This window comes from Silurus aristotelis (genome assembly GCF_946808225.1).
Source record: "Silurus aristotelis genome assembly, chromosome: 29".
Taxonomy (NCBI): domain Eukaryota; kingdom Metazoa; phylum Chordata; class Actinopteri; order Siluriformes; family Siluridae; genus Silurus; species Silurus aristotelis.
In genome coordinates, this window is record NC_139602.1 from 8,989,730 (window position 1) to 9,015,417 (window position 25,688).

At 38.9% G+C, this 25,688-nt stretch overlaps 1 protein-coding gene across 14 annotated transcripts in view; it reads right to left on the bottom strand.

The window, feature by feature from the left end:
* Nucleotides 1-6,168: 6,168 nt before the first annotated feature.
* The window catches only part of LOC310722670 (band 4.1-like protein 1), a 107,825-nt gene continuing 88,305 nt past the window's right edge, over nucleotides 6,169-25,688 (bottom strand). For 3 of the 14 annotated variants that reach the window (XM_083535251.1, XM_083535250.1, XM_083535252.1), the window contains 13 exons: nucleotides 25,284-25,450; nucleotides 22,802-22,951; nucleotides 19,962-20,048; nucleotides 18,319-19,836; nucleotides 16,858-16,908; nucleotides 15,265-15,570; nucleotides 14,204-14,326; nucleotides 12,990-13,082; nucleotides 12,465-12,512; nucleotides 10,709-10,798; nucleotides 9,089-9,169; nucleotides 8,838-8,954; nucleotides 6,169-7,651 (listed from right to left, as the gene is read on the bottom strand). In XM_083535251.1, the coding sequence (XP_083391377.1) occupies nucleotides 7,646-7,651; nucleotides 8,838-8,954; nucleotides 9,089-9,169; nucleotides 10,709-10,798; nucleotides 12,465-12,512; nucleotides 12,990-13,082; nucleotides 14,204-14,326; nucleotides 15,265-15,570; nucleotides 16,858-16,908; nucleotides 18,319-19,836; nucleotides 19,962-20,048; nucleotides 22,802-22,951; nucleotides 25,284-25,450 (2,837 nt within the window). In that variant the 3' untranslated portion in view covers nucleotides 6,169-7,645. Of the gene's footprint in view, nucleotides 7,652-8,837; nucleotides 8,955-9,088; nucleotides 9,170-10,708; nucleotides 10,799-12,464; nucleotides 12,513-12,989; nucleotides 13,083-14,203; nucleotides 14,327-15,264; nucleotides 15,571-16,857; nucleotides 16,909-18,318; nucleotides 19,837-19,961; nucleotides 20,049-22,801; nucleotides 22,952-24,249; nucleotides 24,280-25,259; nucleotides 25,451-25,688 lie in introns of all 14 variants that reach the window. The other 11 variants (XM_083535248.1, XM_083535247.1, XM_083535245.1 and 8 more) reach the window with 8 other exon arrangements.

Sequence of the window (25,688 nt, forward strand, 5' to 3'; positions counted from 1 at the left end):
TCTATAATTATATATATATATAAGCTTCCTGACTTGACTTGAAGAGGTGCATTTTCTCCGGTATCACCTCATTAACTGTCCGTGTGGAAACATAGCAAAGGCTCTTAATGATGTCCACACATCTCTGCACTGATATAGCCTTTATATTTAATCACTGTACATATGCTTACATACATATCACATGCTGTACATATGATACATGTTTAACACCTCCAAGCTGCCAGTTCTGGGCACCTGAGCAAGCACTTAACTCACTACTGCTCATTTAGTAAATGAGATCATTAAGATTCGCTCGGGATAAACACTTCCAACAGGAAGTGGCTATATCTCACTATCTTTGTCTCTCTATTTTCTCTATCTAATTGCCTCTGTGTCTCTTTTAGTAAATGTCTCTGTCTCACTGTATATGTCTCTCTCTTGCTGTCTCTCTATTTGTTTCTCACTCTTTCTAAAGCTGTGTCTGTGTCTCTTTGTCTTTGTCTCTGTCTTTCCTGCTTATTTACATGTCTAACAAAGTTTTGAGTTTTGAAGTAATGCCATTAGTGATCTATGATGAAAGACTTCCCTGGTTCGATTCTTACCTCTAGTTTCATATTGAACATTATAAGAAGTTTTTAAAAACAGAACAATGAAAGATCATTAAAATTGGTTGCTGGCAAATCATGGTATATCAGTGGTGCAGGTGTTGGAGATGTGGTTCTTGTACCTGAGTCACTTCTCATAGACTTCGAGTTACTGAGAGAATGTACAGGAAGGAGAAGTTTTGACCCTCTACCATCATGATCTAAGAGAAAACACTGGTCTCCTAACTATAGAAAAGCCAAGAGTCCAATAAGCAAAGGCTTGTTTGCCTCTCCTGTGTGGGTGTAATGGTCAGTGTAGTGGTCGCTGCTATCTCACTCACCCGGTTCGATTCCTGCCCATTAGATTTCCTTTAAATTGTTTAAAAAGTTTTTAAAAAGAACCAGAAAAGGTCCTAAAAACCAGGTCCTTGCAGGAGATCCTGTGGCTCAATTGGAAGAGCTTTACCTCTGGGTTGAGAGGTTGCCGGTTCAAACCCCGGCCAGGGCTCAAAGTTAAGAGTGTGGAAGGTTCCGGTGGCCGTTGTAAGGAAGGTGTCAGAAATGGCTGCATGGAAGGTTGGATGTGGTTTCGGAGGGCGTATCCTGAAGCAGGGGGGCAATATCCGGGCATCTGCCCCCCCCGGTGTCTGAGAAGCTGAAAACAGGGGGTTATGAAGCAAAAACGTTCAAAAAAGTATCGACTTAGGTTTTTGGCAGAATTTTTCCCTATATATGCAAAACTATCACCCCCACTTTTTCTGAGGCTGTGAAGCAGCAGGACTTCACAGCCTTTGTTTACAGTCAAGTACCTCATTGCTCACCAGACACTACTTTCCCCACAGCTTACCCAGTGTGGGGACAAGCCAGATTCAAACCAGCAACCTCTTAGCTCAGAGGCAAGGCTTTTATCACAAAGCCATCAAGTCCCACAACACACCTTCTTTTTTTGGGGGGGTTTATCGTTTGTTTCAGACTTCAAAGCAAGAAACTCAGACCAGACAGAAACACAGAAAGCAGGATTCGAACCCTGAACCTCACCAACAGCGAAATACCAGTCTTAACCCACTGAACCATCGGGAAGGTCCGGCTGCAATGATTGTTTAGAGCAGGTCTATCTTTTCTATCAAACCATCAACACAAGAATATAATGCTAAAGACAGAATTTAACCTACCTCATGACTAGCAGACAGAAAGCCAGGTTTGAACCCTGACCACCAACATTAGCAAAGTACCAGCCTTAACCCACTAAGCCATCAGAAAAAAACAGGATGGGCAGCTTGATTAGAGCAGGTCTATCATTCTTTTTAAACCATCAGCGCAAGAATTAAAAGGTGAAGAAAGATGTAGGAAGCGAATACAGATGTGAGTAGCACAAGTTGAACCCACATTGTAAATAACAGCAAGAAAGCAGGATTCGAACCATGATCCCTACCACCAGCAAGATACCAACCTTAACCCGTTGAACCATTGGTGAGGACAGGCTAGGAAGCTTATTTCGAGCAGGTCTATCTTTCTTTTCAACCCATTAAAAACAAAAATATATCGCTAAAGAAAGATGTAGGAAGTGAATCCTGATCATGACTGGCAGACAGAAAGCAGGATTCGAACCCTGAACCCCACCAAAAGCAAGAAACCTGATTTAACCCACTGGACCATCAGGGAAGACAGGCCAGGAAGTTTGTTTAGAGCAGGTCTATCTACCTTTAAACCATCAACACAAGAATATAAATCTAAAGAAAGATTTAGGAAGCAGGAACATAAGAACCTACATCGCAACTAGCAGGCTTCAAACCCTGATCCTCACCATCAGCGAGGCACCTGACTTAACCCACTCAACCATGGAAGAAATCAGACATGGAAGCATGTTTAGATGAGGCACAAGCCTTAAACCACTGAGCGACCACTGCTGAAAAGCATGTGTACTTTTCGGAGGGTTCATACTTTGTTTCATGCCAGCGCAGTAAGAAAGAAGGTATGTAGGACTGGCTTTGAAACCGTATCACCAGCGTGGACTAGGAAGAGTCCTGGTGGTTCCAAACTTATTCCATTTACAGATGACGGAGGCCACTGTGCTCATCGGGACCTTTAATGCTGCAGAAATGTTTCCGTTCCCCTTCCCCTGATCTGTGCCTCGATACGATCCGGTCTCGGAGGTCTACAGGCAATTCCTTGTACTTCATGGCTTGGTTTGTGCTCTGACATGTTAACTGTGGGACCTCATATAGACTGGTGGACTCTAATCAAGTTGTAGAAACAACTCAAGGATGATCAGTTGAAACAGGATGCACCTGAGGTTAATTCTGAGTGTCATGGCAACGGCTATGAATCCTTATGTTCTTGTTTTTTATTTTTTTGTAAATTTCGCAAAAAGATTTTTTGAATCCTAAAGAAAATAATGAATATAATCTATTTTGGAATAAGGCTGTAGCACAAAAAAATGTGGAACAAGTACAGCGCTGTGAACACATAATGTGTTAAAAATGCTATATAACTGCACTACAATGATTCAAAAAAGATTCTCTCTGTGGAAGTATACAACTAATGGAAAAACCGCAAAATCGTTTCATCCGTTGCCTCGAGTGGCAGTGACTCTGACAGTAAGCAACCCGATATTAAAAAGACACTCCACACTCTCGATTCTGTGCATTCAATTCCACCTCAATCGCACGTTTTAAATCACGACCACACCGCAAATTTACTTTTCAAATAAATTGTGAGAAAGCATGAGTTTTTTGTTTGTTTGTTTGTTTGTTTTTTTTTTTTAATGCAACCAGACCAACACAAGCAAATAGCGAACGTGATAAAAACCAATAAAATAAAAAAATTGGAACATTGGAAGCTTGAGACATACAATCTTTAAACAAGTCCAGTGATGACAGACAAAAAAAAAAACCCCTCAAACAGCAGGTCTGAGACATTTCTAGTCCCGGAGAAAACGGCGGGAGAACCTGACAAAGCCATGGCTGAAGACAGAGGTGAATGCATGAAGGTTGTGTAGATGGGTAGTTGTGAAGATGCAGAGTTTTGTCTAACAGGACGTTTCTAGGGATCTTTAATCCGTAGGTAAAACGATGCGTAGAGACAGGATCATTATGGAGGGATTGAACTTGGTGTCTGAAATGTTTGTCTTGATGTCAAAATAAACATATTTTATTCAGTGGTGTTTAGAATCTGAGCCTGAAAATACCATTTTTTAATGTTGGAGCTGAAAATTGCCTACACTGCAAAAATTCTGACATCTTAGCAAATTCTAATATATTTATTACTTGATGCCATTAGATTACACTAAACCAGATATATTATGAACCTAGTGCTACATGTCTACTTAGGTGGTCTCAGCCATAGGTGGTTCTTCTACAAACTGTTGCATTTAAAGGCACAATTGTGTAGGATGTGGCAACCTTAAAATGTACCTTCACTTAAACTAGAGACCCAAAACCCAGTTCCAAGAAGATCTGCTTCATATGGGACAGAGTAGAAGATCTTGGACCTTCTCACCTCACCTCACCTCACCTACATCAGTACCTGACTTTAAAAACACCCTTGTGAGGGACTAAGTGTGATGACTTATAGGGACACAATACAAATCTTATGGTCAGGTCTCGACAAACTTTTGTCTATACAGTGTATTTTTATTCAATTCAAGCTTTCTAAATTGGTTTGATCTATAAGGAACCCCTGTATGTTCTTATCTTGTTTCTCGTCTCTGCCTTTATATTAGTATTATTTATTTAAATTGTAATAAGAAGGGTCCCTGGTGGTCTCATTGTTAGGATGCTCTCACCGCTGCGGCCCGGGTTCGATCCCCGGTCAGGGAACCAACCCCAGCCACTCTTAGTGCCGGTCCCAAGCCCGGATAAATGGGGAGGGTTGCGTTAGGAAGGGCATCCAGCGTAAAAACATGTGCCAAATCAAACATGCGGAGGATCTGCTGTGGCGCCCCCTAACGGGAGAAGCCGAAAGAAAGTTTTTATTTAAATTGAAATAAGAAACAGAGGCTAGATTCGACTTTATATTCAAGATGTTTTCATTTGCTAAGATGTCTTTTTTTTTTATTTATGTTTTTGCAGTATATCAGCAAGTTCAAGCTTCAAGCATCAGCCTCGTAACAGCCAAATAACTCGTACTCAGCTTTGAGACATATTCGAATCACTGATAGCCAAGCAAGATGTCAGTAAACTTTTTGAGAACTATTCAGATTTTTATAGCATAATAAAGTGAATTGATTATTATATAGCCGGCTGTTGTCTATACTCTATGTGACTACATTATGAAGGAAATCAGGCATCAGAGATTTTTCCCGCTCGTGCCAAGCTCATCATGGCGGCTCGCAGAAAGCAAGCAGGCTTCATGCTCGTTTTTAGTGCCACGTGTGTTGCTTTGGATCGTTTATGGCTCCACCCTGTCTCGCCATTGGTGCATGTGTTTTTCTATTCACAGCTGTTCCCACTTCCAAGTTTAATCCATATATATATATATATATATATATATATATATATATATATATATATATATATATATATATATATATATATATATATATATATAAACGTATAGGTAGTCTACAAATTACAATTGTTTGCAGCAGGTAAAAGTAACAGCGCAAGGTTCTGTGCTGCCGCCCGATCCCCCCAAAATTTGACTTTCTCCTGCCTACAATATTTGAGTTCTGTCCTGCTTCCGCCCGCAGGTAAAATGTATAGGAAGTTTTATTTTCAATGCACTGACTGCTTCTTCCCGCTACTCTGCGTTTTAGTTTCACGTGCTTCCCTTTTAAATATGAATGAAAAAGAAACGGAAAATGAACAAACGTTACGTTTTATTCGAGTTCGAATTTTTTTTTATAAATGATAAACAGGGACAAGGAACTTTTCAGAACATTAATGAAATGATATAAAGAAGGTTTTGTTGTGTTCCTTTCTTTAATAATGAAGTGATATCTGTAGCCATTAGAGAACCGCGTCAGAGTTCGCTTCCGACCATGTGCCTGTAAATCGCTTACTTTTATTTTAGTTGTCACTGTTGCTTTGATGCAGTAGATACATAACCGTTTATTTGTTTTTAGTCATTTATTATTATTTCATATTTTTATAACCATTTTGCGGGAGTCCCGTGAGTATTTTACCGCCCGCACCCGCATTCACCCGTCAAATCTTGTCCAGCGTCGCACTCGTTTGCGTTGCGTCCCGTGAAAGTGCAGTTTTCTATTTCAAAGCCCGATTTTAGCTCTTGTCATGTTACATTATTAACAAATTACAGTGCAGTACCCCATACTGACCACTAGTCTTTAAGACTCCTAGGTAGTCTGGGTCATGTCTCAAAATTACAGTGAGGTCATCAGAACATATCTCCATCATAAGTCAGGGATAACCTGCACACACACACACACACACACACACACACACACACACACACACACACACACACTCACACACATATGCATATATATATATATATATATATATATATATATATATATATATATATATATATATATATATATATATATATACATTTCTCGCCCTGTCCGTATTTTTTGCCAAAACAGCAATATTGTCCGACACATTTCTATGTTTTTATATGTACTACGTTTGTATGGTTTGCCTTTTTATATTGTTTATTCTCATTATATAGGAGAAACAGCTGTAAACGTGAGAACACCTGGCCCCTAGGACCAATGATGAGAAAACTGTGGAGGCTTTGAACCATCAAGCAAAAACACGTATGTTTAACGAAAACAAATTAAAAAATGCGGAAAACGCGCACACCATGCTCGGCACGAGAGGGGATAATCAGGGGTACGTTGAAAAAACCCAAGAGCTCACATTCACAATTCATATAAATACATAAGTTTTTAAGATCGCACTCATACATTTTATCAAATAAAAATAAAACATCACATGAACATGTTCTTTTAGATGCAACATTTATATTAAAATCTTTTTCTCATCCCCCCCCCTAAATTCTGTCATAACCCATATATACTGTTTATATATATATATATAGCTCTTATTATAATAATTACTCTAATTATAAGGATTTTGTAAGGATACAGTAGGACACACTGGAAGTAACGAAGGGCTCTGGAATCAGATGTGATGAATACCAAACAAAACACACCTTTTTTTTTTGTTGTTGTTTTTTTTTTGTAAGGTTGATGCGTATATACAATCAAATCGGCACAGAATCTGATCGGACGTTACGGACGTTATGTGCATGATTAATATTATTATCTCTGCGAACGCTGCTAGTTGGATATCAAGATCACGATCGGATTCTTTATCCGTCCACACCAGCGAATCATGCATATGTATGTTTAGAATCGATAAATACGCTCCGTTGGAATTAACAAGCAAAACACTTTTTTTCGATCATCTATTATATATAAAAAGAAAGAATAATAATTAAAAAAAAGAATCGTTAACGCTAAAAAGAGAGCAGGTGAGCATCGTATAAGTGACACCGAGCGGTAAGAGCGGAAGCGTGACTCCAGGCGACGTCCCACCTCCAAGCTTCTCTACAGTCATGCGTGAAGGAGGAACCTTGAAGTAGCATCTTCACGGAAAAAAAAACTGAAGTATTCCACAGGATCGAACATGAAGGATTATGGGCATTTTATAGCGAGTATCCGGATGTAAACTCATGAAAAGCGTAAACAGTGACGCCACACACGTGATGGATGCTGGGTACGTTTCCGATTTTTTATTTTTTCCCCCACCCTCGTAGTTTTGGGAGGTTCTGCTATTCACAGGTTAAGAGGCTAAACTGGAGATTGCTATCAACATTTATACAGTTCGGGGGTAAAATAGTGAACAGAGTAGTGACGGAGAAGCACTGTGTGCTGCGGTCGAAATCGTGGTTTGATGTGGACGAAGTGCGCTACGTTGACGGGGGGGGGTTTATGACATCAGAGTCTGAGGAAGGAGGCGCCGCAGACCGAGCATGTGTGTTCAGGAGGCGGGGATCGTCGGCCGGATGGCTAAGTGGCGACGGTTAGCTTCTCGTACTGTAGCTGGCTGTAGGAGGTGAGGTTAAATGGTGACGCTCCTCTCTTCAATCTGATCTCGCAAGTCTGTCCGAGATCAGGACTATACACACAGAAAAACACACAAACACACACACACACACACAGAGGGATTATGTAACATAATAGTTTGAAATGCATCTGAAGTGAGGGATAATTTTACTGTCATATATGCGGACCACTGTTTAAGATGTACTTCTCATCTGAAGGTTGTGAACTCAAATTCCACCACCACTGGTTCCTTGATCATGGCCCTTAACCCTCAACAGTCGTATGAATGAGATCATTGTAATTCGCTCTGGATAAGGGCGTCTGCTAAAATGTAATCCAGTTGAAGCACAGAAAGGAAATAATCCACCCTAGACTTTTTAAGATTCTTCTGTTCTCGCACCTAGGAGGTGGAATGAAAGTTCTCTTGGTGTACAAACATCTAAATCACTAGCAATCTTCATACGAAATCTAAAGACGTATCCCTTCCAGCAGTACTTCCTATACACTCCCCGATTATGAACAAAAGGTTGTGGACACCCGACAATAAGATTCCTTTTTGAACATCATGTTCCACATTTCATCCCCATTTGCTGGTCCGGTAACCTCCACTCTTCTGGGAAGATGTTCCACCAGATGTGGATATTCTTGCTAAGCGATGTACTGTGAGGTGAGGATCAGCGGGTCTGCGTTCCAATTCATCCCAATGGTGTCCAACGGGGTTGGGCTCAGAGCTTTAGAGAAATCCACGCAAGATCTTCCACTCCAACCCATGTAAAGCATACGGTATCTTCATGGAGCTTGTGCATCGTCATGCTGGAACAGGTTTGCGTCTCCTAGTTCAACTGGAAGGGAAATATCACACTACCGCATCCGAAGACATGTGTGCTTTCAACTTTGTGATTACAGTTTGGGGAAGAACCGAAAGTCAGGTGACCCAAAACTTTTGTAATTATAGTGTATTTTTCTCTCCTAAGACAGTTTTAGACTGATAGGATTCGTACTCTGTGTCCTCCGAGGGTTGAACAGCTGCTTCAACGTTATTTTTTATAGATTTTTATGACAAATTTACAAAGTATATTTCTTGGGCAATTATGTGCAATAATTCCGGGGCAACAATAATAATAATAACGGTTAAAGTGTAAATTATAAATATTATTATAGTCCGATTTTTTGCCATCAATTTCTTATTGGGATCAATAAAGTGTTCGGATTCGGAGTTCTGCGCAAATTCTTAAGCTTCGATGAGAAGTTCAGCTCACCTCCGATCTCCTGTGTTTGTCCTCAGAAGAAGCATTCGTTTCTCTGACCACCACGGCCTTCGTCACAAGCATGTCAGGATGCTGCTGCTTGGCCTCTTGTATTGCCATCGCCAGAGCCTGGAAAAGAGTCGACCTTCTGAGAATTGTAACGGATAAAAACGTTCGGGGAGTGTGCCGTTGTACAGAAAAAAGAACAGGACAGTGTTATTATTTATCTGGGAGGTTTTTTTTTAGCTTTCACTTCATTTCACCTGATGTTGGTCCACAGCATCGTCGCCTGTGATGATGATCCTTTTCTCAATTCTGGTCTCTGAGTATCCCCCTTTAACTGTCTGCAAATGGAGACGGAAACAGATAAATTGAAAAAAAAAGAATACCTAAGTAAACTGGTCACATTCTTTAAAATTTCATTTACTGAAATTCAGGGTGATGGAAAAGAAATGAATGAAGAAAATTATGTGCTGATCAGAGCAAACTTTGCTGCAAAGTGTATGGAACGGTTCTCGTTTTTTTGTGACGACGAGCATTTTGATACGTCACACGTCTATATTTATGCGTTATTTTACATGGGGGTGGGGCCAGTGATGTCACAACAATGCACAGAAATCAACTCCTCCCACTGTTATGAGTATTTTGATATGTCATGTGTCTACATGTGCTGTTATTTTCTGTGGGGGTGGGGCCAGTGATGTCACAACAATGCACAAAAATCAACTCCTCCCACTGTTATGAGTATTTTGATATGCCATGTGTCTACATATGCTGTTATTTTCTGTGGGGGTGGGGCCAGTGATGTCACAACAATGCACAGAAATCAACTCCTCTCACTGTTATGAGTATTTTTATATGCCATGTGTCTACATGTGCTGTTATTTTCTGTGGGGGTGGGGCCAGTGATGTCACAACACTCCAGAGAAATGAACCCCTTCCACTGTTATGAGTATTTTGATATGTCATGTGTCTACATATGCTGTTATTTTCTGTGGGGGTGGGGCCAGTGATGTCACAACAATGCTAAGAAATCGACTCCTCCCACTGTTTTGAGTATTTTGATATGTCATGTGTCTACATTTGCTGTTATTTTCTGTGGGGTGGGTGGGGCCAGTGATGTCACAACAATGCACAGAAATCAACTCCTCCCACTGTTATGAGTATTTTGATATGTCATGTGTCTACATTTGCTGTTATTTTCTGTGGGGGGGTGGGGCCAGTGATGTCACAACAATGCACAGAAATCAACTCCTCCCACTGTTATGAGTATTTTGATATGTCATGTGTCTACATATGCTGTTATTTTCTGTGGGGGTGGGGCCAGTGATGTCACAACAATGCACAGAAATCAACTCCTCCCACTGTTATGAGTATTTTGATATGTCATGTGTCTACATATGCTGTTATTTTCTGTGGGGGTGGGGCCAGTGATGTCACAACAATGCACAGAAATCAACTCCTCCCACTGTTATTAACATTTTGACATGTCATGTGTCTACATTTGCTGTTATTTTCTGTGGGGGTGGGGCCAGTGATATTACAACAATGCACAGAAATCAACTCCTCCCACTGTTATGAGTATTTTGATATGTCATGTGTCTACATATGCTGTTATTTTCTGTGGGGGTGGGGCCAGTGATATTACAACAATCCACAGAAATTAACTCCTCCCACTGTTATTAACATTTTGACATGTCACGTGTCTGTGTTGCCAGAGTTTTAATAGTTGGCATATTTGGTTTATGATCACCCATGTGATGTCTCATGAGGTTACACGGGAATCAATATGGCATTCAGATATAAAACAAAGAAATGTTATTGCACTAGAAGTAACAAATATCAAGTGATCAAATGAGAGCAGCCTACAAGCTACGGTTTACCTTCGTGACTTGCGTGGTAGTTGTGGAAGTGACGTTTTCATTGCCGATAGGCGACACGATAAATTCCCTCCCAGTGCTGCTCGTTTTAACCTAAAAGACATCCACAGAACATCAGACTTATCTCATCTAATACAAAAAAAAAACATCTCAATACATGTAAACTTTGCTTATACCATGGTCTGTCTAAATACTCGATTGTGATTGGCTGGAAAGACGGTGCGAACCAATGAAATACACACGTAACTCCACTCAGTTAATCATCGTTCCATATGAATGTGTTGCTTTATAAACAATCGCAACCATTATAACAATCAGACACTTTTGAATACTTTTTTCTAATGACCTTACTGAGGTAGATGGTGGATTTCTGCATGGAGTTTATCTAATATTTATCGAATCGAATTTCAAATACACTTCGTTCAATTCTTCTATTCTGTAAAGCTGCATTGAGTCCATTGTAAAACGCGCTATAGAAATAAACTCGAACTGATAGGATGAATACAATGATTTTGATAAATGGGCACAAGACGAATTTCACGAACTTAAATGCAAAAATATCATGAAAAACAGATCCAGGCGTTAACACCAACAGCTTCATTATTAGTAGATACGAAAAAACATTTGCAGGTCATTCATCTCTCTGTAATTACTACTTATTAAATGTCATCTTATGGTACTACTTTATCTCTGTATGTAATTTAGAGCAGCAAATAAAGAGCTTTAGAATTGCAAATATCGAGTAACAAGTGTTGCATATAAGTAACAATGGACAAATTCAGTTAGTATTTCAAGCCCCATGGTTGGGGGTTTAAGCACCAGTATCACCAAGCTGCCACTGTTGGGTCCTTAAACAAAACCCTTAACCCTCTGTTCTCCAGGGGCACTGTATTCTTTTGCACTGCAATCATGAATGACTGCTTGAACTCGTCAGTGCCGGTAAAGGACCATATTATAGAGTGATAAACTACAGCTAGGTTCAAGGCATTACACTATTTCAATGAACTCCAGGTCAAGTTGGCCTGCTATTCGCCTCCACGTCATGCATCATCATGTAACACACACCTTTCCATTAATGATTCCTTACAAGGTGGAAAGCAATGAATTACATTTACTCACATTACTGTAATTGAATAGATTTTTGCATACCTTTACTTTTTAAAGTCTGTCGTTTTACTTTTACTTACGTATGATTTGCGTGAAGTATTGTACTTAACTACATTGTAAATCATACAGTATCTGTTACTGAATACAAAATTACAAAAAAAGAACGCAAGGGGTAAAAAACAAATCGCAGCCCGAAAACTATTGCACTGATTGATTGATGGGCGGAGGACAAACGCACTAAACTCACAAGGACGAAAGATGGAGACAAGACAGACACCAGCGATGCAGACCAACTGAACGGAAAATGCCACTAAATCAAAAGTTATTCAATGCGTGCGCTCAACGTCTGAATTTCTTTCATTATCATAAATTACATTATAAAATGTTTTTTTGACTAAAGTGCTTTTTTGTGGGGGTTTTTTGTTGTTGTTGTTATTGCACTTTAATTTGTAAAGGTGTTCCTTCAATTTAAACTCTGTTAAAAAATACTCTTTGCAAATTAAAACGAGCTTCTTTTTACTTTTACTTGAGTAGATTTTTTAGACCTTTTTCTTAAAAAAAATTACATTGAAGTAGCAGCACTTTTAGATGAGTAAAATATTTTATTACTCTTTCCACCTCTGATCTCTTACTTATAATCATGTGTACTCACAGGGGATCCGTTCTCTTTCGCTTCCTTTAGTCGGTTCTCTTTCTGAATCTGCAACAGACAAACACATGTGTAAGACTGTGAAGTGTAGAGACTCGCGGTCAGCTTTAAAACACTCTAGAAACAGTGACACTAAAAAGAAGCCACAGACGGTGCAAAGACAGTGTCCAGACAGCAGATAGAGGAAAGAATCAAATCTCCATTAAAAAAAAACAAAGAGGCATGTCAGAATGTTTGCCTGTAGAGGGCAGTGTGTGGTTGTGTATTAGATTTGTGGTCTGGAACGAAAGCAGTATTGAAAAAAAAAAAAATATATATATATATATATATATGTACAGAGAGAAAAAGAGCGATGCACTGTGTCTTGTTAAGCACCTGTACACTAAACAGATAAAGGTAAAGCCAAAACAGACGTCAGAACAAAGACATACTGAGCTGAGCTGGGTTTTTTTTGGTTTTTTTTGCACATCACATGCAAGATGAGTAGACTACACAGGATTCCGTGGGAGAGAGAGGGGCAGAACGTACCGGATCTGCCTCCTGGGGCTGGATGACATCATTGTCAGAGACTACAGTCTCCTCACAGTTAACACCACCGCCACCCACCTCCTGCACAGGCTGCTGGTACACATGCATTGTCCACATTAGGACAGTAGATATTTGGTTAAATTTTTTAAACAGCCTCCTCACGGTTCTTATTAAGGACTCATAAAGAATTCCCTAAAACCAGCTTTAAAGACAAGCTCAAAACATAATTGTCTCAGCTCATCAGGTGAGCGAGATGAATTGCACAGGAGAACGCTGTGATTACATTTTAATAACACACCTGTGGGGTACACAGACAGGCGGTATGCTCTCTGACACACACACACACACACACACACACACACACACACACAGCCTCCGCAGATTAATAAAACATCCTCCTTCTTTTATCTCATTAATTTCCTGTCGATTTTCTGATCGTCTAACATCCAGCAGAACTAATTTCTGAACGCAAGAGCAAGAATACAAGAGAATATTCTCAATGACTGGTGCCATTTAGTAAAACGTGAAATTGGGTTCAAATCTGAACATGACTATTTAATTTTATATATATAAGATTTTTGTGTACCTTTACTTTTTAAAGTCTGTCGTTTTACTTTTACTTAAGTATGATTTATATATATATATATATATATATATATATATATATATATATATATATATATATATATATATATATATATATATATATATATATATATATAAATTCCTGAATCCAGAATTCCTGATTTGGTCAAAGGCAATAATAAAGTCTCTGAACAATTCAATAAAATATTAAGAAACTAAGTTAGAAGTCAGAAGGTACTTAAGTAGATTGATAATTTGCTGTCTGTCTGAACCAAAGAAATAAAAGCAAATAATCTTTAACATTTAATTGCAGATATTCATATTATTTTCTAATTCCTCTATAATATATATATATTTTTATTTATATATATAAATATATAGAGTTGAGTGAAAAAAATAATTTTGATGTATTACCATATAGAATACATGTACATTGTTTTGTTAAGGCAAGAAAAAAAATGTCTACTGGCAAAGTGTAAAACGAACAGTTAAACAACACATACTGACCATGGCTTCAATCATTCTGAAACACAATCTCCATATCCTATCCTATATATATATTCACAGTTCAAACACTGGTCACTTTCCCACAGGATTCAAGAAGAAACACGCTCCAGCTCATCTCTTACCTGATCTGGGATGTCTGTAATTTGAGGAACACCAGAACCATTGGATTGATGTTCCACCATGGATTCTTTTCTCAACATGTGCGCCACACTCACAGCATTCGAGTCTTTCTTGGCTACAGGCGGCTAAATGGAGAGAAATGTACACATGGATTACTTTATGAACACAAGCGTTACTATCGTTAGTGTTTAATAATGATGAGTACTGCTCATGTGACTAAACACAAAACCAAACAAAATCTAGATACGAAAAACCTACAAAAAAAATCTTACCACACAGACACGTTTCAAAAAACACCAAAGAAAAGACAGACATGTTCCCCCCAGTGGAAGTGGCACCAAAAACCAAGACCTTTTCTACTGCTAGCTAGCAGAGTTCTGCTGTGACTTAGCTACATGTTCAAATCTGAGGAACATTAGAAACATTTCATCTTACAAACCTTAGCTTATTATGCTATATTATAATTATATTATTATGCTATTAAAATGACAATTGAAATTATGTTCACCAGCTAGCTACAATGTTTGCTAACTAGCTAGCACATGTCCCAGCTACCTAACTAGCAATTCTTTTATCTCAAATGTTTGGTTGACACTGTAGAACTTTGGAATTGCTTTAACAAGAATAACATATTGTTTCATCACAGTGAAGCCTGTATGGGTTTTTTCTTTTTGGTTGTGATGATATATATATATATATATATATATATATATATATATATATATATATATATATATATATATATATATATATATATATATATATATATAAAAAAATGGAAATGAAACAAAAACAGGGTGAATCAGGAAATGAAAAAAGATTGATCAGAATCCATACCTGAGCCAGAAATGAAAAAAATGTAACATAACGGCAAAATATGAAGTGAACCACGACACAAAATTATAAAACAACTGAACATTCTCGAGACCTGAAATGATGCAAAAAAAAATGATGGTCTCTGAAAGAAAATGTCCAAACAAAAAATGGATGGAACACATATTTGTGAGTTTTGCAGATCCATTGCTTGGTGTCTGGAGCCAGAGGAGAAGAAATAGTTCCTTACAGGTTCCACTTCATGGTGGACACGTTCTTCGTGTGCTTTTTCTTTGGAGGGAGGCCCATCATGAGATCCTGTGATGTGGGTGATGCTGAAGTCCTCTACCACGCCAAATTCGCTCATGCTCCTGGAAGACATCTCCACTCCACCGGAAAGCTCCATGAATGTGCTGAAGTCGGCCTCGGCTTCCAGGCTGGAGGTGGAACTGACAGTCATGCTGGAGCACTTGCGCTCGATGCCCAGGTGCGAGTCTCTAAGGGTTACCGATGTGTTGCGATCGTATTCATATTCAATGGAAGACAGCGGCCGCCGCTGTGGGAGACAGAGACCGGGAGCAGCAACGCAACGTTACTACACTGATGTTCAGTAAGAGACCAGGACCTGGTGGAGAAGGTGTTGCTGTGTTTGAGCATGCAACATTTATAACTGGTCTGTTAACAGGCAAGGGAAGGAAGTGTGAAAGCAAGGTTACTGAAGTGGTGAGAGACAAGCAGGAAGAGAATTCTATTTCTTTTGAGATAAATCTTAATTCATAATTCCTAACAATAAAATAAATAAAAGTTGATTAGCCCCAAATGGATTTTAGTTTTGTTTTGTTTTTCTGTATAACTTGCTCATTCTGAGAATTTCTTTGGATTAAACATTCATCATTAGGACCATTGATTAGTCCAGGATTTAGGTCTATTAGTTTTGCTTAGATCAATTATATAATGTGAATACTGTTATTTGGTCCCAGCCTTTATAACTCAAAAGCTTTGTTAGTTCCAGTATTTAAGCCCAATCTTAATCGCTATGGTTACTCTTAGTATTTATGGCTATAACTATTTACTCCCATATCAGGATTAGAACTATTACATCTGTACTAAAAGTTTTAAGGACTGATTTATACTTTAGTACCCTTCAGTGATACTAGGTGAGATTTAGATGAGACTAGGAATTGAAAAAAAGAGGATTTATAATGACTGGTGAAGGTGATTTGAATGTGCCTCCTGGTTCATTCCAGACTTTTAGCTTTTAATTCCTGGCCAATCCTAATGTTTAGGGTCTTGGCTCCCAGTCCCAATCTTCAAGGTTCTATCTTGGAAGGGCCTAGTTTAACTACCATAACCAATCCCAGCCACTCTTAGTGCCGGTCCCAAGCCCGGATAAATGGGGAGGGTTGGGTAAGGAGGGGCATCCACCGTAAAAACATGTGCCAAATCAAACATGCGGATGATCCGCTGTGGCGCCCCCTAATGGTTGAAGCCGAAAGAAAGTTTTATTTCTAGTTAGTTCCAGGTTTTTACACTTTAGCTCTTTTGGTGGGTCCAAATTTCAATCAGTCTCCTGGTTAGTTCAAGGGTTTATGATTCTTAACTCTTAGTCTTGAAATTAATTTTATCTCTATATTCCATTTTCTTTTAACAGTTTGAGCTTCAGTGCTGTTTCGCCTGGTTGCTTATAATTGGAAATTAAATGGATACAGCCATCACTGAGGGGGGTAAATGGAAGCGTTTAAGTAGCGATGTGCATTTTTTTTACATAGTATGAGGAATAAAGCCATGCCAAAACAGTCAAGATGCACAAATAATCAGAGTTAGTGATTGTACAATAATAGACCTTGACTTCATCTATTGTCTCTTCGTAAATGGCGGGAGTGGAAAGAGGTTCCTGTGACAGCAGGAAACAGAAAGAGAGCATCTTTGAGTTAGTGTTGAAAGCAGACAAAGAGAAACATTTTGACACTTTACAAAGGTGCACACTGCAAGATAGATTGTTTAAAGCACTTAGCATTTAGCACTTTAGCGCTTTTGGTAACAGAACTGGATGGAGTGCACTGAATAGCAGACATTCGAATCATTTCAATCTTTGTATCGATTAACATTGCTGATATTTGGCTTGTTCACACAAATTCACCCAAAACTGCATTTCTAGATTGAGCTTTAAACAGTTTGCATTCCAGCCATGATCTCAGTATATCACTGTCATGAAAGCACCATCTGCTTTTGTTTGCCATTTCAGGACCTGCCTTGGGCAATCAAAACAAACCCATAGCAAAAACCTTGTGATTCAAAGCTCGACAGCAGCCACACTGTTTTCGACAATCACAGTGTGTGCGATTGTGAGATTACGCTGCTCTCACATGCTTGTCACACTGACGCATTCTTTTATCACCAGTGTGTCCATAGATCTTGATGTATTATTTTTTTTTTGGCCTAATTCAAATTCCTTTCATTTGTTTCACAGCTGAAATGAAATGCGTTTGCACCTGCAACGTGCAATCGAAGTGTGAAAATATACCAAGGTTCTATCTTCGAGTGAGAAGGGCAAGTAGTCTCATGACAGTCATCTTTTTTCAAACGCATATTTGATGCAAATCCTCATGCAGCATACTTTTCTCTTTATGAGTTCAATCACCACATGATGTGCTGTAACAGAACAGTAGCTTTGTGATAAACGGGTTTCATTACACAGGACGGCCAATTATGTGTTCAACTTTCCGTAATTCACACGCGTTTGAGATTCAGAACGGTGCGATCTGAGAGGACGATTTGAGAAATCCGAGCCACTGTTTTCCAACAGCAACATCATAGGATCGTGTTATGGAATACCAAGCATGTTACAAAATTGTTAACACAATGCAAAATTGTTCAGGAAACCACTTCAGAACTCAACGACTTCCTCTGCGAGACAAAACAAGCATGGAGAAGTCGGGAGTGACTTAAAGCCAAAGTGGTGTGGAAGAGCCTTGATTTCCTTGCAACAACTTCTAGTCCAGTGCTGTAGAAATTTGTTTGAAAGGAAAACGCAAAGCTCGTGGTTGAAGAGAGGGGAAAGCAAAGGTGTTGGGCAGAATGGGACAGCCTGGGCTTTCGAAATGGTTCTCATAAGCAGGCAATGCTACAAATGCTCAGAACCGGTGTAGCCTTCTCAAACCCCTCTCTTCATGGAAACTTGTGGAGACGTTAAAAACGATTTGTCAAGCAATAGTAAGGAACATGATGGATGCGCGAGTCAACTGGAAGCTCATGCGATGCTTCGTTTCAGTGACTGCAAACAGAAGCTGCCAAGTAGCGTTACCCCATGCTGTTTCTTTAAAACGGCTTCGGCCGCCGGCTCTTTGCTGGTATTGCGGCTGTTTCGGAGTATCAGTCCTGATTCTCTGGCCTTCTTGGTTTTCACCGGAGGAGTTGGAGGACCACTTTTTTGGAGTGCTTGAGTCTTAGACGAGAACATTTGAACCTCAAGGGATACATCATCAGTCAGAGAAAGACCTTCATACTCTGCTTTAGTGGCGTATTCATCCTGAAGAGCATTTTCTTTGAGCAGACACTCGCTATCCACGGTTGTTTGCTGATCATTGGTTTGTAAGATGTTATGTTCTACGTCAGGTGATGCCTCTTGAGATCTGGTGGTTTTATAGGAAGTAAACAGAGCCTGGGAAGAACTTGTGTCCCTGGAATCAAACCTGCTCGGGTCAAATTGCCGCTCTAGAGTTTCATACATGCTGTGTCTTTTAAAATGTCTCTGCATCAGTCTCGATTCTTCGCCAATATCTAGATCATCTCTGTACTCTTGACTCTTTGCCCTCTCTGGTTTCAATGGGACGATCCGGGTTATTTCAGTATGAGCATGCCCTGAAACCTTCATCCTCCTCTGTACTTTTTCTGCAAGGACCTCTTCAGTTCCCTCCTGTTCAATATTGCTGATCTTCTTTTCAGGCACAAATTCGTCCATTCTCTGGTGGTTTTCATTTTCCGGCCCCTCTTCATTTAAACTGTTGTCAATCATGATGATTTTGGTTACCTCAAACTTGATCTCGGATTTTCGTTTGAGATCATCTTTTATGGGACCGTTGACTGAGTCAGAGACATCTTGCTGATTGTCAACATTTATGCTCTTCGCCTCAACCGGCACGTCCTTTATTTGTTCGTCTGCTTGTGATTTGGCGTCATCAAACCCTGTCTTGTTCAAAATGCACTTTTCTAGATCTTCTTCCATGGCTTTGTTAAGCTCCTTCTCCTTCTCTTCATTTGGTGGCCTTTCTTGAATGTGTTCCTTTATCTCCTCAGCTAGGGGTTCAGACCAGCTTTGGGTTCCTGGTTGCCTGGTTGGTGTCACCTCTTTTCCTGATGTATTATTGTCTTCATCAGATTCCTCTTGCTGTATGTTTGATGTCTCAGTTTTAATCTCGTACACAAACTCTGATCTTCCCAAATTCAGACTCTGTGGTCGCTCTTCCTTGTGTGGTTTGCCCGAAGTACGATACTCTTTTGATTCCTGTAATTTGTCCACCTGGCTTTTAGTAGTCATTGGTGGAGTCAAGGCGTCTGCTAACTCTATTGCCTCCTTCATAGCAATCTCTTGCTTGGATTCATCCTTTGCTGGTATCTTGGGAGATGGAAAGGTGTCCATCTGAACCAGTAGTTCTTTACCATCTTCACCGGTTACTTCAATTTGTATAATTTTTTGTTCTAAAGGTACTTCAGTGACCAAAGGAAGTGGAGACACATTGGCTTTGCTATTGTCTTTCTGCTCCATTGCCGAGTCAAGTTGGTAAGTATTCTGTTTTTCAATTAACACCCACTCCTCAGAGCCCTATGTTTTGATACAAATGGAAAATCGTTAGCTTTAACTGTCAAAATAAGGGGAAGATTTTTGTTACAAGTATGTCAGTTAAAGCGTTTTTTTATTAGGAGTTAAATATTTGCAAGCAAAGCAACCTCGGGCGAAATCACCAAAGTCTTCTGGATGAAGTCGTCCACTGAAAGGCTGTTAATAGGTTCCCTTCCACCTGCTCCAATTGCCTCCTGACGGTCATGCCCGAGACCAGCAGGAGAAAGCGAAGAACAGTAATTAACCGCTATCTTACAAAGCTCCATTTGCAGTGTGAGGTTAATTTAAAAATAGGAGACTCTATTATGCACTTCAATGAAAGCAAATAAACTCGAACAAAACAAGCAATGAGGAGAAATGTGCTTTTTTGTAAACACAGAAGTTTTTGGCAGTTGGTTCAATGAAATAAATCCAAACAACAAACTGTTCCAAATGGCACTGTCAAGAACAGGTATCAATTTCCCTGTCAACACACCTACACATACACAGTTATCCAGTTACTCATCAATTACAAATGTTAGAGATTCTTAGAAAAACAGCTCCTCAAAGGTTTCGGAATGATTAATGGTTTCTATAGTGGGATTCTTGGGAACATTCAGAGGTTGCCCTAGAGGGAGTATGGCCTTTGCTAGAAGGAAGCAGTCATTTTAATTGTACAAATATTGCATTATGTGGAATTTTTTAGATTTGGTGCTGTATGTATCTACTGTATGCAAGTATGTATGGATTTTATGTATGTATGTATGTATGTATGTATGTATGTATGTATGTATGTATGTATGTATGTAGTAAATTTGTAGGGTTGTTTATAGAAAACTCCTAAACTGCTAGATTTAGAAGGAACCCATTTAAAAAACGAGCATCAGGTTCAACGTGATTAGCAAAACAAATTCGACAGATAGAGGTAGATACCAGTCAATATCCTAAAGCTGTTTACCTTGAAGACGCATGAATCCGGATTCATGAGATGATAAATAAGGGCTTCATCTAATGGAGAAAATATAATCTCAAGTTTGATCACAATGAGATTCAGTTTCATCGAGTCCCAGGGGTTTCTTTCGGTCTCATACGGCTGTGGCTCATCTTGTCAGCTTATCGATGTGACAAAGCACGGATTATGATATGTCCTCGGAATGTATGATGTAGCCAATGATTTTGTGGGAAAAAATAATTGTATGACGTCTTTCAAACACCCTTCGACAACTGACTAAATTAGGGACTTAAAATTATATGTAAGAGGGTGAAGAGCCCTGTGATCAAACCTGATCTCTAATTAAGCTCTTAAATCAGACACAAATAAATAAATGTTTTTCTGAAATTAGTTTTTTATATGGAGGAACTAGATTTACTATGTAGACTCCTGGGAGAACCCTGTTAGAAACCGTCAACCATTTTGAGGAACCCTTGAGTAACCATTTTGTAATTTGTAATTTCAAACCAACTTCTTTCACAGTATTATTATGGGTTATTGTTTGTAGAATTTTAAGGAAAATGATGAATTGAATCTATTTTGGATTAAGGCTGTAACATAAAATGTGGGAAAAGTGAAATTCTGTGAGTACTTTCCAGATGCACTGAATACTCCTTTATACATAAACTTGATATGCAATCACCTCGCAATCACCTTACTCAAGTCACCTTAGATTTGTAACTTAAACTTTAAACAAATTTCCTTGTGTAGCTACTAGGCTATATTAATAGCAGTAGTGGACCAAGTACACATACCACGTACTTTAAAGTAGAGACACACAGTAAAATATAAAATAAAAGTGTCCCTTTAAACTTTTACTTGAGTAAAAGTACAAAAGTATTTGCCTTCAAATTGACTTAAGAATCCAAAGTACTTTGATTTATTATGGCTATAATGTTCCTCTTAGCATTTTTGTTACAAGACTCTTTGCTTAATCAACTCAGTTTATCTATAAATAGAATAAAATCAATAAGTGAAATCTATTAAAATTATTATGAGCCCAAAACCTTCTTCAAAGTTACACAAATGAAGCCACGGGTGTTGTGGCAATTTAGAGTCTGGAGTTTCTTCCATCATTTTTTCTCTCAAAATGTTCTGCTTGCTGTGAACTGATGCTGAACTGTATGTTGGTGATAAGAAGATTCCACCAAGGGCCAATCAAAATAAGTTCAAAACAGAGCATGTGCTCGATCCTGATTGGTGGATTGCTGTGTGTTTGACCAGTTACGTTTTTATTCACTCCTAAATAAAAAGATGTTTTCCCAAAATGTAGTTGAGTAAAAAGCTAAATATTTGACTTTGAAATGTAGTGACGTTATACTTCATATAGTGAAGTATAGAAACACTTCAGTAAAGTAAAGATAGGCGAAAAAGCTACTGGAACGAATTACATTTACTTTGTTACTGTCCACCACTGAAGGCCTTTAAAAGAATATACTCATAATATTTTTTTTATGCAAACAGTCATAATAATCCATAAAAAACAGTAGCTACATACTATTCCTGAACCGAACATAGTCCCCATAGTCTATGGGGAAATATTTTTATCTCAAACTCTAAGAGCAGGCATTTATAAAAAATAAATAACACCCTGTAGCCATTTCAAACTGCATTGTACTCTCAAACTTTTTTTATCAATGAAATTCTACTTTAATAAAAATGAGACAATTTTCTCTGGAAAAAAAAAAAAATCGTTTTGAAGTGCAGGTTTGACATGAGAATGAAAATAACAGGAAAAATAAAGAAAAAAAGCAGAAACATACTTGTGTTATTAATCCATAAAAAAAAAATACAATAAGATAAAATTCTAACAATACCAGTCATCAAAAAAAAAAAAAAAAAAAAAAACGTGCACATCAAATATACACCACTTGTGTGCTGGACTTGGTACATGCTGTCAAAAAGTAAAGGAAGGAAACAAAAAATATCCAGGCTTTGAATTTCAGAACTCAACCCAGACACCACCCTCATACTCACAGCCTTCTTCTCAGGCGTGTCACCCGACGAGGTCGCTGAGAGACGCTTTTCCCGGATCATCAGTTTGCTGTTGGGTTCCCTCAGGGTTCGCTTCAGCTCGTTGATGCTGGCTTGGTGCTTTAGCAGCATGTCTTCTGATTTATCCAGAAACTACACAGTGAGAGAGATGAGACAGGGGGATTTTTTTTTTACACAGGACTGCAAGTGAGGTTAGTGGGCATGAGATAAAACCAGCTGGTGGATGAAATAAAACAAAAGCAAAGCAGAAGTCGAATTTAAATATTTTTTGCTCTTATTAACATTGATATCACATGATCTGGTCATAAGGGGACAGTTTGAACACCACTTTGTGATCAAGAGATTCAGCAGAGGAGAATAGAAAGAAAAAGATAGAATAGGAAACTTGAAATGCCCACAGCAGAGGTCCGACCAATTAATCAACCGATTACAGAGTATTCAAAATAAAAAAAACAGTACTGAATCATTAAAATGTGCTGGACGAAAAATGTGAAGAGTAATGAATAAATAATTATATTTATTCATTATAAATAAAAAATATAATATAGCGCTCTCCGTGCAGCGCACAGTCTCACGTGTAAAAAAACAAAACCAATTAATAAGTCGACCTCTAGCCCACAGCGTCACTCTGATTAACAGAGGTGAAAGCAATGCCATTCGATCCACCCAAATATTTCTTTCCTGGTCTCCTAGCCATTGAGTCCTTCATCTTCAGAATCCAAATTTGCAATCACCTGGCACCTTCTATTTCACCACTCAAAGGGTAAAAGTGTTAGAAAGCAGTGCACGGGGTCAGCCATGATACAGCATCTCCTGAGCACAGGGGGTTAAAAGCCTTGTTTAAGGGCCCAAGAGTGGCAGCTGGTGATACTGGGGCTTGAACCCCCGACTTTCCGATCAGTAACCCAGAGCCTCAACCACTCAGATACCACTTACCTCAACTTACCAACTCAACCAATTAGATTTTTTTGTAGATGTTGGTCAATGGTTAATTTGCTGGACTTTTGCTAAGAAGGTCGTGAGTTTGATTCCCAGCACCACCAAGCTGCGATTACCAGGCCCTTAAGACAAAAGACCCGTAAGACGATAAAGTTGCTGACCTGACAGCCTTCTTCTCAAGTGTCAGACACATATGTATAAGTTGTCAATCACTGACAAACACAGATCTATTTGAGTTTGATTGAGTCCCCGATCAAAGTAAAAGCGAAAACAATCATCCATGATGCTGCATCTAGAACATGCTCGCTTATGGCGAACACACTGTGTTTGTTATGTCAAGATCTAAAGAAAAAATATATAATGCATGTCCTCTTAGGATTATTTGAATTTTGGGAGATTATTCACATTATAACAAAAGCACATCCATATGTGCTCAGATTTTAATGATTTTAATACCAGATCTATAAAACCAGTGGACTAACAGCAGTTACCTCCTGTTTGTGTCGAGGAGTTGACTCCATCTCCCAATGAGAGGTCCCAGGTGAAGGCAGAATAAAGAGAAGTGCACAGATAAGTCGAAAGAAAAAGAAAAAGAGCTCAAAGCATTCAAAGACAACATAGAACAGAGAGGACAGGATGTGCTTAGGTGGATAAGATGACAAACAAGAAGTCGAAAGAGTCAATAACAAGAGAACGAAATCACTTCGCGTCCATGCATTCTAATGAGGAATTGTGGGAAATGCTTAAAAGGTCCAGAAGACATTTTGCTAATTAGAAAAAACTTTTAATCCTGATCCCAGCTTTGGCTTAATAGCATGAGCAATAAACAGCCGCACAGGTCCACAGCACAGCTCAGGATATCATTATAAAGTGTTCCGTTCTGGACGTTTTTCCGTTTCAACACTGATGACATGTAAATGAACAAAAGCACAGATGGTTAGTGATGACTGCAGGACAGAGTGATACCTCCTGTTTAGCATCGAGACTCTCCTTTTGGCCAGCAAAAAAGATTAAAAGAAAGAGAAAAGAGCATCATAAAAGCAGGGTGTTGAAGAACTATCGTGAGAAATCAAGCCAGGAACCTTTCCAAGCTTTGTTGCCATAGTGACAGTATAACGTCTAGCACATTGACAGCTAATTATGTAGTAAACAATATACCACTGCACACATTCGAATTATAGCTTAATTGCTGGATTGTTCAACAGAGTTTCCTGGTGTAAACTGGCGACAGTCTTCGTTTTACCGATCAAACAGGGGTTCTGAAGTGTTAGCATAGCTACCACGTAGCTCTCCTTTCCTACAGTTAACTGCATTTCACAAAAACCTCAAACATACTAATGCGTTTATTTGACTGTACTTGACAGTATCCTCCTCTCACAGCACTTCTATTCATCATTATTTATAACCTAAATTATATCTTTTATTTTCTCCTCAACGTTATTTTGAGGAATGTGCTACACAGAAAAAACAAGTGTTATTTTTGTCCAAATGCTCCTCAAACCACCTCCGCACTTTCACTCTTTACCTTAATATCTTTCTTTTTGGTTGGCGTAGTGACGCTGGAATCTTCTAGGTCCTGGTCGAGACTCAGGTCAGGTTCTCCGTCTTCATCTCCTGAGAAACACTGCGTCTCACTCCTCTGGGACAAAGCGTCCTGACGTACCATCATTGTGGACAGCGGCCTGGAGAACTCTGAGGAACCCAAGACAAAAGAAGGAGCATTTTGCTGATGCACAATAATGACCTGATATAACCAAGTGTTTAAAGAATCTTCAAGGGTTCTTAAAGGGGTCTGCGTTAAGACCGTTCATGATTGATGACAACTGAGCATAAGACTGTAAAAATTCCTCTAGTAGATCAGACATGATGCTGATTTCTTTGCTTTGTTTCTCAGACAAAAATTCATTCAATGTTTTGAAGGACATTTTAG